The sequence below is a fragment of the Electrona antarctica genome (assembly GCF_951216825.1).
Source record: "Electrona antarctica genome assembly, chromosome: 2".
Lineage (NCBI taxonomy): Eukaryota > Metazoa > Chordata > Actinopteri > Myctophiformes > Myctophidae > Electrona > Electrona antarctica.
This window is the reverse complement of record NC_136807.1, coordinates 50,913,666-50,930,228: the sequence shown is the minus strand read 5'-3', so window position 1 is coordinate 50,930,228 and position 16,563 is coordinate 50,913,666. Positions and strand designations below refer to the sequence as shown.

General features: G+C 43.7%; 1 protein-coding gene across 1 annotated transcript in view; it reads left to right on the top strand.

The window, feature by feature from the left end:
• The window catches only part of ythdf1 (YTH N6-methyladenosine RNA binding protein F1), a 28,951-nt gene extending 19,423 nt beyond the window's left edge, over positions 1-9,528 (top strand). The window contains exons 7-8 of the mRNA XM_079516378.1: positions 1,367-1,411; positions 5,618-9,528. Coding sequence (XP_079372504.1) covers positions 1,367-1,411; positions 5,618-5,644 — 72 coding nt within the window. The 3' untranslated portion in view covers positions 5,645-9,528. The remainder of the gene's footprint in view (positions 1-1,366; positions 1,412-5,617) is intronic.
• The last annotated feature ends 7,035 nt before the right edge of the window (positions 9,529-16,563 follow it).

Genomic DNA, 16,563 nt, shown 5'->3' with positions numbered 1-16,563 from the left:
TTACAATGGCTGGGGGCGTAGGCAGACCCGACGCGGAGCGGAGGGTCTTCTACCCCCCAGCCATTGTAAAATACCCGGTAAGCTGGGGCCTCGAGTGGCTTATTGCTTTTCTAAAACGATTACAAACATATAGCAATATTAACCTAAATACAACTATTAAATTCACAAAAGTAGCTACGCTTTGCACCACCAGAGCGAGCCACATAACTTCCTCGTTTTGCTCGGCAAGTAGCCTATGTGACGGGAGAATAGCGCTTGATGTCTTTACGGGGCTGCCTGGAGCCACACATTCACAGTCATATGAGCCGGGCGGCGCTTAGACGCCCGCACGGCATGGGTTTGTAAGGTAATCAAGCGCTCCCCTTCCCCAGTACAGCTACAGAGATGCGGAATCAGGTGCGAATGATATAGTGATTGAAGGTGTGGGTTATCGGTGAAATTTACACCGGTCACGTGACGGTAACCAGCCAATCAGAATCAAGTATTGGGACTAACCGTTTTAGAATTTGTATTTTTTTTTATTGGTCTGTGTGCAACCTGTCTTAGCGCTAATCAACGTTGCACGCGTATTGCACTTTGCCATTTGCTGGGGTTCTCTCTCTTATCCCATTCTGGGCGGGAACCCCTTTTGGTGTTTTAAACATTATGTTTTTGAAAAATCGTTAAAATGTGGCGTAAATCTTTGAATATAGATTCTTTCAGATTTTTAACTCTAATCTTTGCTTCTGGGGGGTGGTCCCTGGAACATCATATTTTCAGTTGGGGGTTGACGGCCAAATTCAGATAATTCTGGGGGTCCTTGACCTGAAAAAGGTTGAGCACCACTGACAGAAACAGGTTTTTCAGAAAACTTTTAGGATTTAGAAGACTTATTATTTTGAATCTACCTCATGTCTAAATGGGGTGAAGCCTATGGAAACCATTTCCATGGTCCAATATATTTCCAGTTGAAAATGTATTGAAAATTCATAAACAATGTCAAGGAGATTGTCAAAAGTATTGACAATAGCAGAACTACAAGCTTCACAACCTTGTGACCTTCTAGATCGGCTGTTTTTTTTTGTCTGGGATAGGTTAGTGATTAAGTGCCCCGGTTTGAGTTTTTGAAAATATGCTAAAATGTGTCAAGTTTTAACCTGGGTTTGCCTGTTGCTTACAACTCCCTCGAGATGCCTGTTTGTTGTGAACTCGACTATCTGTATGATTGGGCATAAGTGATAAATTTAAATCGATCATAAAAACAATTAAAAAAATATATCAGTTGAAAATGATCATAAAAACAATTTTAAAAGAATATCAGTTGAAAATGTAGTTTCAGACATGAATGGATGTGATTTGTGACGACATTATGTGCTTTATTCAACAGACCTATGAACCTGCTCCAATTCAAAGCCGATCTCGACTAGATCAGGTAATCCATGCTTCTTTTGATTGATCTCTGTTGTGTGACAGCCAGGCGATATGGATCTCCCTGGGTCTGAAATAAAGATTGATTGATTGTGTTTAAAGCTGCTAACTGTGACGTTGGTGACATTTTGAATCGAGCTCCATTCATAGTAGCAGGCCGCACTAGCCTTGCCAGATTTTGCAAGACAAAGAAGCTGACCAAAGCACACACGGGGGCGTCCCCAGCTAAATATGTTAATATAGCATAAAACATTGTTTTACAACCCCAAGGGTTACATCAGCTATTTGAAAATATCAGCTCTGCTATTTTTCCAAAAGTCTTTGAAAATCTTTAGAAATATTTGGAATATTTTAGTTTTTTTTTAAGGTAACACAATTCTTGAATGGGGTTCCCTGTGGCCTGACACTGGTTTAAAACAACATTGGACAGCAAGCCCAAATAAGCAGCTACAGTACCACTACTAAACGTGCCCACAAGAACTGCAACGATCCAACTTTTGATGATTCAATTTCAAAAGCAATGCTTTTGTGTGACGCTGTACTGTAACACAGTGGTTCCCAAACTGGGGTCCGGGGACCCCCAGGGGTCCTTGAGGGAGTTCCAGGGGGTCCCCAGCTAAATGATAATTAGGAACCATTATGGATTACCTTATGGATCTGTAACTCTGAGAGTGTACAAATCATTTGTACACTCTCAGAGTTAACTTGACATTGATTTTACAATATAAATTGGGGGTCCCAGAGATAGAAATGCCATTAAATGGAAATGAAAATGGTTGAGAATCTCTGCTAGAGCCGTAAAAATCTTCTCTTATGGGGGTCCCTGGCATATATTTTCAAATGGCAGGCTAATGAGTATCATTTTGGGGGTCCTCCTTGACATTCATTCATTCAAGTTTTATTTATTCTCGAAATTACACTTGAGTAATTAATCTCATTTTCAGTGTCGTCGAGTAATACAATATCATATATAAACTAGAAAAAGTGCCCTTCCGGGCACAGGTCTCCACCAGTGTGTGTGATGTTTGGCAAAATGTGTAGGAGTAATATATAAACGTGTGTGTGTGTGTGTGTGTGTGTGTGTGTGTGAGACGCGGCTTGGCCTGTTGTAGCGCCACCATGAGGCTGATTCGAAAACTGTCAAGTGGCATTTCTTCCTCAGCCTAGTGGGAATATGCATGCACAGTTTCACCGCAATCGGACGCTGCGTTGAGTAGTTGTGGCGATTTGTACAAAACGGGTACAAAGCAGGCTACTCCTGAAAAGTTTAGAAGCCAATCGTAGCCAATGAGGGTGGATTATGATAAATCAAACAAACCCGTCTTGATCACATGACTATGGAGAACATGTGTACTGATTTGCGTGAAATTTGGATAAAATCTGAAGGAGTAATATTAGAAAATGTGTTTTACATATGTCGGCCTCCTGGTGGCGCTATAAAGAGCAGATGTGAAAAATTCCAGGCAAATGTTTTTCCTTGGCCTCTAGGGAGTTGGCATACAAAGTTATCCACAGATCCATGCAGTTAGAGGTAAAAACACTTTTCGGCAAGTTATAGCGCCACCATGAGGCTGAGTTGAAAATGTTCATGTGGCATTTCTTCCTCGGCCTAGTGGGAATGTGCGTGCACAATTTCACGGAAATCACATGATGTGTTCATGATTTGCAGCATTTTGTTTGAAACTGAGCACTCCTGCGAACTTTGGAAGCCAATCTTAGCCAATCAGGATGGAGTCTGAGAAATCTGAAAGACCTGTTTCGTTGAATGGCTCTAGAGAGACTGTGTACCAATTTGTGTGATGTTTGGACAAAATCTGTAGGTGTACTGTCCAAAAACTTGTTTTGCACAAAGCGGCCTCCTGGTGGCGCTATAACAGGCCGTTCTGGAAAATGTGGGGCAGAGGTTCATCGTTGGCATCCAGGGAGTGTGTGTGCAAAGTTTGGCATCGACCGGGTTAACGGTGCCGGAGATTAGCTGGTAACAGACGGACGGAAGGACACACACACGGACACACGGACACACACACGGACGGAGTGCAAAACATACTCTCTCCCCATGCCTTCGGCCTGGTGGAGACAAAAACATCACAATACATCAGTAGATCGTCGAGTAATACAATACGTTTGGGAACCACTGTGTGATCAAGTACGACGTTAAAGGGGAATTTCTCCCTAAACCTTTTTTTTACAAAAGTAAGTTGATAATTATGTATATTGACCAAAAAAAATAAAAAAATAAAAATAAAGATATAGGGGGGGCTGCAGCTGGAGATGAAGCTGGGGCTGGAGGGGTCTAACGCTAGAACTCCTATTCAATCGCGCAGTTGTTTTTTGTTCACATCTGTTCTAGATGATGTGACAGCAACACTCCATGCATTGTTGACACTGCACTCTTCCTGGTCTACGTGAGCTGATGTTAGACCCCCCCCCCCCCAGCAGCAGCCCCAGCTCCAGCCCCAGCTCCCCTATATCTTTATTTTATTTTATTTTTATTTTTTGGTCAATATACATAATTATCAACTTACTTTTGTAAAAAGGTTTAGGGAGAAATTCCCCTTTAATTTAGGAAATTTAGGGGAAAAAAACAGTTTAGTATATGGAGATGGAGGTGGTTTCTGCCCGACAGCAACGTTACGCCAGGGCTCCACCGGACGCGTTGCGTCTCCGACTCTCCGTTGCGTGCGTCAAAAAACGCACCGGTTCAATTTTAATGCACGCGTCGCGTCAACGCAACACAGCGCGGGCAGTGGAGCCACCCTTCATTGATTAAAAAGGGAACATTCCCTGATGGTGACGGAGACGCGATGCTGACGCGCCCGGTGGAGCCCCGGTGTCACGTTATAGCAGCACTGCTATTTTGGGCGGCCCATCGACAGGGGCCGAGATGCTGCATGATGAGAGTATAAATGAGGCTTCAGTCTGGAACGTCGTTAGAATCTGCCTTCACTTTGTTCAGTGTTCATTTTGACAGCAAATTCAGATTGGGGAGACAAGAAACACTTTCCTGGGATTTTTGTGAGGGTAATATGTGTTTTTAGATATTTTAGTATTTCCTAAGTGTCCATGGCGTCCATGGCATCATGGACACTTGGAAATACTAATACTATCCACAAGGAGGAGCAGTGCACCAAAGCATTATGGGAATTGTAGTCCAGGAAGGAAGTGAGCCCATGAGTGTCCATGACATCATGGACACTTTGACATACTAAAATATCTAAAAACACACATATTACCCACGTAAAAAACACAGGAAAGTGTTGCTTGTCTCCCCAAAAATCATAAAAAAAGATCTGATTGCAAAAGGGGTGAAGTGTCCCTTTAAAGTCACCTAAGACGGGGAGTGAGTGACGCAGGCGTCCAGTCGCCTGGATCGGCGCGGGACGCCTAGCGCGATTAAAAAAAGCTCGCCACAATCCAGGTCTAGTGCACAAAACGAGCACGCGTGTGACAATTTCACAGGACCTCGCCCCTCGACTTCTCCACACGTCTTTGCCGCGCTACGAGCTCGTAGATCTGCTATTTTTGAAAAATCTTGAGAAAGTGGCGCAAATCTTTGAATATATATATTCTTTCAGAGTGAATATTTGTAACTATCTTTGCTTCTGGGGGGGGGGTCACTGGAGCAACACATTTTCAGATGGGGGGGTGGGGGGGGGGGGTCGGCAGCCAATTGCATATAATTTATGCGGTCCTTGACATGACATTTGAGAACCACTGACATAGAAACATGGGGTTTTTTCAGAAAACTGTCATGATTTTAGAAGACATTTTGTAGAATCTGTCCTCAAAATGGGCGGGAACCCCTTTTGGTGTTAGCATTATGTTATGCTTTAGCTATTGAAAAATAGCAGATCTACAAGCTCATAGCGCGCCACCGAGTGGCGCGCTACGAGCTTGTAGGTCTGCTATTTTTGAAAAATCGCAAAAATGTGGCGCAAATCTTTGAATATATTCTTTCACGTTTTTAACTCAAATCTTTGCTTCTGGGAGGTCACTGGAACAGCATATTTTCAGATGGGGGTCGGCGGCCAAATACATATAATCTTGGGGGTCCTTGACATGAAAATGTTTGAGAACCACTAGAAACATGGGGGTTTTCAGAAAACTGTCATGATTTTAGAAGACATTTTGTAGAATCTGTCCTCAGGTCTAAATGGGTTTAAGAAGTCAACAAACTTGAACACTGATTTTCTTCCCTTTCTCACTGAAGGATCGCCAGAATCGAAGTAAACAGTAGAAGACGGTGGGGCTTCCCCGACGCCTGGTCAACTCGGACGTTAGCTTAACAAACGACACAACAAGTCAAGAGGACATCAACAAATTGAAAACTAATCTTTTTTTTTTTTTTTTTTTTTTTTTCTATTTAATTTTGGTGACTTTGGCCCATTTCAAACTTTCCCGCCACAGTTGCGCCGCGTGGTTGCCAGTTCTATACGACACGAGGAGATCATGAACGTTCCCGCCACAAGTGCGCGTGGGTTGCCAGTTCTACGAGAGGAGATCATTTGCATTTGCAGGGATGAAAGCCAGTACCAACGGTCCAAATCTGGTTCATCCTTTTTATTACCCTAGGTTTTTCATTTAGTTTTTTTTTTTTTTCTTTTTTTCTTTTTTTTGCCTTACATAAATCTTTATTTGAAACTAGGACTGGGCAATTATATCGATGATATTATATCGATATCGTGATATGAGACTAGATATCGTCTGGGAATTTTTGGGGTATTGTGATATGACCTACAAGTACGTTAGTGTCGTCTTTTCCCTGGTTTTAATCACTTAGGCCTTATTTTATACATTCTTTTTTCCCCTCTTCATTTCTCTTTTTTTATAGCAATAGTAGGTGATCTGTGAGGTTTGTAGATAGCCTATTTTTGCTATTTTCGATTTTCTTTTTCTTTTTTGGCTAATTTATATTAGCGTCACAATATATAGTTATCGTCACAGTATCGATATTGAGGTATTTGGTTAGCATCTAAGTTGCAGCACCTTCCATTGACATCACATTCGTGAATCAGAAAAGTCCTTTCATATCTGATTGTATTAACCCATTCAGGACGGGAACCCCTTTTGGTGTTTTAACTTAAGCATTATGTTATGCTTTAGCTATTGAAAAATAGCAGATCTACAAGCTCATAGCGCGGCACCGCACTACGAGCTTGTAGATATGCTATTTTTGAAAAACCCGTGAAAATGTGGCGCAAATCTTTGAATATATATTCTTTCAGAGATCATTTTTAACTCAAGTCTTTGCTTCTGGGGGGGTGCCTGAAACAACGTATTTTCAGATGGGGGGGTCCGCGGCCAAATACAGATAATTCTGGGGGTCCTTGACATGAAAATGTTTTTCAGCCCCACTGACATAGACAAATTAGTTTTTCAGAAAACTGTCTAGAGACGTTTAGAATTTAGAAGAAATGTATTTGTAGAATCTGGTCTCAGGTCTTAATGGGTTGAACTCCACGCAGCGATTATTTTTCTACGTGTTGGAGTTTGGAACCGCTCGTTGTAAATCACTCGATGTCCTGCAAACACACACACACACACTGTTTGGAAATTATGCACATAATGCAGGAGACAGCAAGACGTTGACTTATAGAAAACGAGCGCTTCCAAACTAGGAAAGAATCTCTGCATGGATTTTATGGACAGAAAGTTGCTACATGACAACTGTGCATTTTTATGAAGAAAAATAACTTGACGGACACAGAGGATAACCCAAGCTATCGTACACAGGTGCAATGAGTTTATCGTCGTTTAATACAATCAGATGGGACTTTTTCCATTTTCTCTATAGGCTGTGTTTTCAACCAGTGGTCCTTGAGGGGGTTTCCAGGTGGTCCCCCAGCTAAATGATGGAGAGTTGGTAACCAAATGGACCCTTATTAGATCTTTAACACTTGAGAGTGTGAAATGTTACGCTCTCAAGAGCTGGAAGTATACGCAACTAGAGAATGAAGAAGAATTGTTATTTTGAACGTTGTTACCTGTTATCTCTCTTTTTTTGGTTTTTGTTTTTTTTCTCCGAATAGGCTGTCAACTCAGCGCGTTGCAACTTGGATGCAGATTAACGTCTAAGTTAGTGTTTTTGTCAAAAACATATTGTGATATTTAATTTTGTCCGTACGGCCCAGCCCTGGTCGCAACCCCCCCCCCCCCCCCCAACCCCCTTCCCAAAATGTTGCATTCTTTACTAATGACTGAAGTAAAGGAGAATAACGAATGAATGAATGAATTATTGTGCACGACGTCTGTTCTGAAAGCCTCTCTTCTCTTCTCGCCAACATGCTGCTGATCCTCGGTGAGTGTTCGTTCACCTCGTGATTCTGTGTTGGACACACGCAAAAAAAAAAAAAAAAAAAACTACGTTCTTGTATTGGTTACCAGAAAGAGTGAACGACACTTCCTCATTGACAAAATGTCTGCTATATCTGTAAACGCGAGCGTGGAATCTTCTTCGCGTCTGAGTTAAGTGCGCGTGTGCGAGGTTTGGCCAGTGCGCAACTTGTGCAAGGACACGCTCTGATTGGCTAGTGGCCACTTTGAGCGGCAGGCGGGGCCTCTCGCCGGAACGTGATTTACTATTCTGTGTCTATCGTCGTGTTGCAACTCTGAACGGGTTCGCAGTGTTCGACACGGCAACTTGCAGGCTTTAGTGTCTCTTGGCTCAAGTTGGCTTGAGAGGGCGCCCCTCCGTCACGGTCTGAAACTGCACTTTATAGAGCACGTCTGACGTCGATATCGGTAGAGGGAGCAAATCCACGGATTCATGTACTTTTTATTTCCATTGTAATCCCCATAGGGGGGATTTCAGATCGCCTCATATAAGAACTGTGTTTGAAAAATGAACATGTCATCCCGGCCGTTTCACTCATATGGATATGAAGAATCAACTGACTGAGAGAAAACTGCTGCTGAATTAGTTACATTTTCGCTAGAAACGGACTGTATCAAATTTGAGTGACTGACTGTCGTAAACGATACAGAGACACCTCCCTGATAATATCGCCGAGACAGCTTGTTTATTTTTGGACCACAATGCTTATATGAAACGATTTTAAGATGACCCCATGTTGTTCTCCATAGAGAAATGACTTCCGTGAACCAAGGGGTGAGCGAGTGACGTCAGGACTTCGGCGCTCTATTCCCTGCTAATAGTAGGAGGGGGCGTGGTCTAAAACGGAGGGGGCATGGTCTAAAACTACTTTATTCCCTGCTACTAGTAGGAGGGGGCATGGTCTAAAACTACTGTGCTTTATTCCCTGCTACTAGTAGGATGGGGCGTGGTCTAAAACTGTACTTTATTCCCTGCTACTAGTAGGAGGGGGCATGGTCTAAAACTACTGTGCTTTATTCCCTGATACTAGTAGGAGGGGGCGTGGTCTAAAACTACTGTGCTTTATTCCCTGATACTAGTAGGAGGGGGCGTGGTCTAAAACTACTTTATTCCCTGCTACTAGTAGGAGGGGGCGTGGTCTAAAACTACTTTATTCCCTGCTACTAGTAGGATGGGGCGTGGTCTAAAACTACTGTATTCCCTGCTACTAGTAGGAGGGGCGTGGTCTAAAACTGAGGGCGTGGTCTACAACAACTTTATTCCCTACTACTAGTAGGAGGGGGTGTGGCTTAAAACTGTACTTTATTCCCTGCTACTAGTAGGAGGGGGCATGGCCTAAAACTGTACTTTATTCCCTGCTACTAGTAGGAGGGGGCGTGGCTTAAAACTACTTTATTCCCTACTAGTAGGAGGGGGCGTGGTCTAAAACTACTTTATTCCCTACTAGTAGGAGGGGGCATGGCCTAAAACAGAGGGGGCGTGGTCTAAAACGACTTTATTCCATACTACTAGTAGGAGGGGGTGTGGTCTAAAACTACTTTATTCCCTGCTACTAGTAGGGAGGCGTGGTCTAAAACTGAGGGGGCGTAGTCTAAAACCGTAATTTATTCCCTGCTAATAGTAGCAGGGGGTGTGGCCTAAAACTGAGGGGGCGTGGTCTAAAACTACTTTATTCCCTACTACTAGTAGGAGGGGGCGTGGTCTAAAACTGTACTTTATTCCCTGCTAGTAGGAGGGAGGGGCGTGGTCAAACTACTTTATTCCCTACTAGTAGGAGGGGGCGTGGCCTAAGACTGCGGGGGCGGGGTGTGGCCTAGTAGGAGGGAGGGGCGTGACCATTCACTCAAACGCGAAGAAAAAGATTCCATGTTCGCATCTGTAACCGTGGCCAGTCGTCTCTTTTTTCCATGATCGGAAGATGAAGAAAAAGTTAAAAACGTCGCCGTTCTTGTCTATTCGGCGGGCGGATGCTGGAAGGTCCTGGAAACGATGGAGGGTTTTGTGAACGTTGTGTGTTTTTTTTGTTTTATAGTTTTTTCGTCCTTGTTGTTTTCCAGAGCGGAGCCTTAATTAATAACAGTTTTTCCAACGAGACGGCGTTAAAAAAAATAAAAAAAGATTTTTTTTTGCTGTTTTACTGTTATTACCTCAACAACGTGTGTCAGCAAAAAAAAAGAGCTTTCAGGGAAAAGATATTATCTAGAGAGACCAAGGAGTCTTATTTTATGGGATGGAAATGCAAACACAGTGGCGTGCACAGATAGACACTAGGGGGTGCTAGAGCACCCCCTGCCCTTTTGGCAATGTGCCCTTTTGAAAAAGAAAAAAAAAATCTATTTTTTTTCTTTTTCAAAAATAGCAGACCTACAAGCTCGTAGCGCGCCACTCGGTGGCGCGCTATGAGCTTGTAGATCTGCTATTTTTCAATAGCTAAAGCATAACATAATGCTAACACCAAAAGGGGTTCCCGCCCAAAATGGGTTAAGGCAACCGGCCGGTTCCACGGGCTGCACAAGGTGCCCTTTTTTTACTTGAGCACCTGCCCCTCTAAATGTCTGTGCACGCCACTGCCAAGGAGTCTTATTTTATGGGATGGAAATGCAAACATACTGTTTTGAGTTCAGGTTCTTTCGTAATAATGAACTAACAAAAGAAAAAAATACTTTTTTTGTTTGTTTTCCCCCTTTCTTTTTCAAATCTTATACACTAGCCGTTTTTTGCTTTGTTTTTTTTTGTCCCTCAGTTCCCTGACAGTCCAGCAGGGGTCGTTGTTGTTTCTGTAATTCTGGAGCTAATGTAGCATGTAGCGCTTTTTTTTTAACCCCCCCATGTTTTTTGGTTGCTTTTTTTCCCTTCTCCATTTAACCCATTTAGACCTGAGGACGCATCTGTGTCGCCTCATAGCTTTTAACCACTTTAACCGTTATTTTAAACTTCAACGCTGTTGAAAAATAGCAGATCTACAAGATAATAGCGCGGCAGCGGTGGCCGAACGGTTTGCGGAGCGGTCTTGTTATCGGAAGGTCGCCAGTTCGAATCCCCGGACCGGCACGTTAAAATTACCACCGCTGAAGTGCCCTTGAGCAAGGCATTGAACCCCTACCATGAAATGTTCTATGAGCAGGGTCTGGCTGTAAACAAGCATCTCGAGCTTAGTCCATTCACCCTGGGTAAACAAAGAACTTTGCTTTGCTTTACCGAGTGCCGCGCTATTATCTTGTAAATCTGCAATTTTTTTTGAAAAATCGTGAAAATGTGTCGCAAATCTTTGAATAGATATTCTTTCACAGTGCACGTTTTTTAACTCAAATCTTTGCTTCTGGGAGGTCCCTTACGCCTTACACACCACTATTGGGGTATAGTAGGCCGTCGACAAGGGAAAAACCTACCTCTGGGGAGGTCCCTGGAACATGTTTTCAGATGGGAGGGAGGGGGGGGTCCAGCGGCCAGATCATCAGCACCGCTGATACGTTGTTTTTTTTTTCAGAAAACTGTCAGGATTTGGAAGACATTAATTTTTTGTAGAATCTCTTCTCAGGTCTTAATGGGTTTAACATAATTTAAATGTTGATATTTCCATGGCTAAAATAATAATAATATTAATAACCCTTTTCACTTCACCCTGTTCAGATTTTTAGCTTTAATGTACTGGCAATGCTAACAAAGAGAACGCCTCAAGATGTTTAACCTTATTCAAATTTAATGTTACTGATGATTTATTGTTATAAGTGTATGAAGCCCCAGAGAATTGTCTATAGTGTGTGTGTGTGTGTGTGTGTGTGTGTGTGTGTGTGTGTGTGTGTGTGTGTGTGTGTGTGTGTGTGTGTGTGTGTGTGTGTGTGTGTGTGTGTGTGTGTGTGTGTGTGTGTGTGTGTGTGTGTGTGTCCTTTTCAGAGCTGCTTGCTGTACTCTGCGTGTGTGCGTAAAAGCGTGTGTAAGACAAAAAGAGAGAGGATTTAGAGTTCGATTATGGAGGAGATCAGATTTATATAATAATGATATCGGAGTATAGAAAATTTATGAGGAAGAAAATAAATAACTTTATGCCACCCCTGAATTAAATATGCATTGTATCAAAGGTCACTATCAACATTCTTAGATTTGATCATGGTCATTATTAAAGGTATACTTATCTGTTTGTCTTGTGGTTGATTTGAATGCTTTATTAGAGAGTTTGGGAAACGGTATACAGTCTAAGTCGGACGGTTTGTCACACACGTCACCGCAGTGACATTAATGTTCTCTGCATTTGACCCATCTTTTGGAGCGGTGAGCCGCAGCCAAGGAGCGGTGAGCTGCAGCCGTGCCGCGCTCGGGAATCATTTTGATTATTGATTTGACTCCCCCCAATCCAACCCCATTGATGCTGAGTGTCAAGCAGGGAGGCATTGGGTCCCATTTTTTACAGTCTTTGGTATGACCCTGCCCGAGGATCGAAACCCCGACCTTCCAGTTTCAGGGCAGACACTCTAACCACAAGGCCACTGAGCTGGTCAGTTAACAGAAGCTATGCTAAAAGGGGGACCAGTTATATATAGTTTGTTTATAACTTTTGATGCAGTAATTTTTTTTAATTTCTTTTAGGACTTAAGATATGCATTTATCACTTAATTAACTGTCACTGGGGACCCCCAGAAAAGTCAAGATGTTTTGAATATAGCAGATACAACCTCACAAGTCACAATGTGTCGCATCTTGTGAGCTTGTAGATCGGCTATTTTCAAATGGCTACATTTGTTCAATGGTTATAGACAGATTTTGATGCTATATCAACTCATTTAGCTGGGGGGACGCCCCACTTTGAGAACCACTGCATTCGATACTTTTTTTTTCAGGGTGTTGAATCGTTAATGTGGATTAACATTTTTACGCCATTCGTTGAGTATTTAATTATACCGTTTAGCGCCATCTTCCTGAAACCTTTGCTTTCAGGCTATACCCCCTGGCCGCCCCGGCTGGCCAGGGGGCAGTATACCCGGCTGGCCAGGGGGCAGTATAGAGACCAGGATTACGGCATGTTTGTTTGCGAGGGTACCTACCCTAGGGGACACGGGGAGAACATGCAAACTCCACAAAGAAAGGCCCTTTCACCAATTCAAGTGTCGATCGACGTTCTCCCGCTGTTGACCCATTTTGACCTGAGATCAGATTTAAAAAATGTCTTCTACATCCTGACAGTTTTCTTCGATTTTTCAAAAATAGCAGACCTACAAGCTCGTAGCGCGCCACTTGGTGGCGCGCTATGAGCTTGTAGATCTGCTATTTTTCAATAGCTAAAGCATAACATAATGCTAACACCACAAGGGGTTCCCGCCCAAAATGGGATAAAGTGAGTCTTTAGTCTTGGACAACAAAATGAACACTGCCCGGCGGGAATCGAACCCAGGACCTTCTAGTTAGGTTAAAGGTTAAAGTTATTCGTTTAGTTGCGGGGACCCCCTGGAATCTCTTCAAGGACCACCACTGGGTCCCTGAACCCCACTTTGACAACCGTGTTGTAACCACTTTCACCCCGGTGTCCTGATATTTTTAGCATGTCATTGTATGCTAACATTTTTAAGTGGTGCAACCACTTCCTTAAGTGACTATGTGTGTCTCTGGGTGGGTGGGTCTGAGCACCTGTGTGCAACCTAACACGCACACAAACACACGCACATATTAACTGTATATATGGTGATTTCGGGTGTGCCAGTACAGTGACAGTACAGTACAGTAGAGGGACCCCCACACGGTAACTGTCATTTCTCAACCGTTTCGGACGCGGGGCGGCTAGCCGGAATCGGGCCGGCACCCTGAATGCGTTTCTGTGGGTCTGAAACTCCCCCCCCCCCCCCAGGGGACCCCCACACAAAGTTGCACCACTTACTTCACACGGGTGTGATTTTCTTTTTTTTTTCCTACTTTTTTATCCCACAGTTTTTGCAACCCTTTCATTTTTTTCACCCAGTGTCAATTGTCTAATCCTGGGCGCTACACTCCCTCTGCCAACCTGGGGAGAGCAACGGACTGACCTCATGCTTCCTTCTATGCATGAGGAGTCCAAGCCGCTTCTTTTCACCTGACAGGGGGGGGGGAGTTAGCCCGGTTGGACGTATAGCGTGTGGAAGGAACACGTTATTCCAACCAGTTCCTTTCCACTCCATCAGGCTGGCCAGGGGGAGGCAGTTTAGATACCAGGGTTACTGCATGCTCTTTTTGTGAGGGTACCTACCCTGGGGGACACGTCCACACAGGGAGAACATGCATGCAAACTCCACACAGAAAGGCCCTTTCACCAACCCCACCTAGGGTGGCACACGGAGGAGAGAACACGTCGTCCCCCCCCCCCCCCCCCCCCCAGCGGCAGTGTTAATCTTTTCAGAATATTTTTTATTTAGTGTTAGTCTTTTGAGTAAGACACCATTTAGTCTTCTGAAAAACCTTAGTCGACTTACAGTACGTTTTAACAGCGGGCGGAAGCCGGACACATTTTCCGTTAGTGCATTATTTGTCAATGGGACCCGCGACAGTGGCGTGCACAGATAGACACAAGGGGGTGCTAGAGCACCCCCTGCCCTTTTGGCAATGTGCCCTTTTGAATTCTTTTGAACTTTTGATTTTTCAAAAATAGCAGATCTACAAGCTCATAGCGCGCCACCGAGTGGCGCGCTATGAGCTTGTAGATCTGCTATTTTTCAATAGCTAAAGCATAACATAATGCTAACACCAAAAGGGGTTCTCGCCCAAAATGGATTAAGGCAACCGGCCGGTTCCACGCGCTGCACAAGGTGCCCTTTTTTAACTTGAGCACCTGCCCCTCTAAATGTCTGTGCACGCCACTACCCGGCGACTATACCGGCGATGGTCGAAAAGTGGGCGGAGGAACGTCTGCCGAAAAGATGAAAATAATTCATATTTTAGGGCGACGTCGCCCTGGCGATAGTGGGCGTTTAGGCGATAGCCAATGAAATTCAAGTGTCGCTCGCCATTGTTAAAGCGCACTGCAAGTCTTTAGTCTTGGTCAACAACATTAACACCGCCCGGCGGGAATCGAACCCAGGACCGTCTAGCTGTGAGGCGACAGCTCTACCGACCACAGGGTGAGTCTTACTCTTAACCCATTCTGACCTGAGATCAGATTCTACAAATGTCTTCTAAATCCTGGCAGTTTTCTGAAAAAGCTATGTTTCTATGTCAGTCGTCGGGACGTGCAGAGAGTGTTAGCTGAAATCCTGTAAGAGGGCACTTTTGGACAAAAATAGCAGATCTACAAGCTATTTTCGGGGTCGCAACCCAGCACTCTATAGAGCGTCGCAGTCCCGCCCCCTACCATGGACCAGGAAATGAATCCCAATGCATTTTTCCCCATAGACATTTCAAAATGTATTTATTTAAAGACGGTTACGCCGCGGACAAAGCCAACTCGAGTCGTGACAACTCATGACAACACAAACAAATAATTACAAAGAAGAAGAACAACAAAAAAAGTGTTGTAACCTGCCGTTTTCTTCTTCTTTCTAATTATTTGTTAGGCCCAAAAAATTGTGTTTGTTATGATTTGTCACGACTCGAGTTGGCTTTTTCCGCGGCGTAAACGTCTTTAAATAAATACTTTCTGAAATGTCTATGAGGAAAATGAACGGAGAATCATTTCCTGGTCCATGGTAGGGGGCGGGACTGCGACGCTCTATACTGGAGATGCAGGTGTAACGACATGGATTTCGATAGAAATTTGTTCAACGCAAAATGCTGGGTTCCAACTCCAAGTTCAGGAGACTTTGGAAAAAAACAATTCTCCTGAATGCTCATGCATTCCGGAATGCCATGGAAAGGAGTGGCATTTTTGCATCTCTTTCACCATGTAGTAAATGCTGCATTCATGGGTCTGGAAAGGGCAGTTGTTTTACAGACGGGTAAAAAAAGAAAGCCCCCTTTGATGTCTATGTGTGCACATCCCTGGACCCCAAACCCCCCTCTGTTATTCACTGATGGAATAATTAGTAAACAATACCACAGTGTAGAAAAAACATGTTTACTTGGTTAAAAGTACAAAAGCATTGGCATCAAGATGTACTTACCAAAAACAAAAAAGATAATTGCAGCTTGTTTAACCTTATAAAGAGTATATAATGGTGGTGAGTCAAGGCAGAAAGTGTTGGGAGTGTTGAAGAAGGGCATTCATTTATGATGAAATATGGAGATGCAAGGTTGCTGTCTGACAGCACCGATATTCTGTACATCTTTGCTAAACAAAAATAAAGTGTAGGGAATAAATACATTATAAACTAAACTCATATCGAAGAAGGTCTCATGTACAAATATGTAACTTGATCTGTAACTGTATATATATATTATATATATAATTCTTTTTTTTTTGCTGGTGAAAACCGATGAAATAATCTGTAATATTCCGATACCGACATGGCATTTTTATGGCAGAGCGGTCAGGTATCGTATGTAGACCCCGGTCAGTCAGAGTGGTCAGGTATGTAGACCCCGGTCAGTCAGTCAGAGTGGTCAGGTATGTAGACCCCGGTCAGTCAGACAGAGCGGTCAGAGCCAGCTATGTTCAGACGTGTGTAATGGCGTCCTGCTGGTCAGTGTCCACTATAGGGACGTGCAGAGGAGGATATGTTCGAGAGGCAGGGGCTGAAATTCTCTTAAAAGGTTCACTCTTGGCACAAAATTGTAAAAACAGCGGATCTACAAGCTCTCAACGCGGCGCGCTTGCGACGCGTTGAGAGCTTGCAGATCCGCTATTTTCGGGGCGCGACAAGCGCACTCTAGCAACTGAAGATGCGGCGTATATACAATGAACATGGATCTCTACACAGAGGACACAT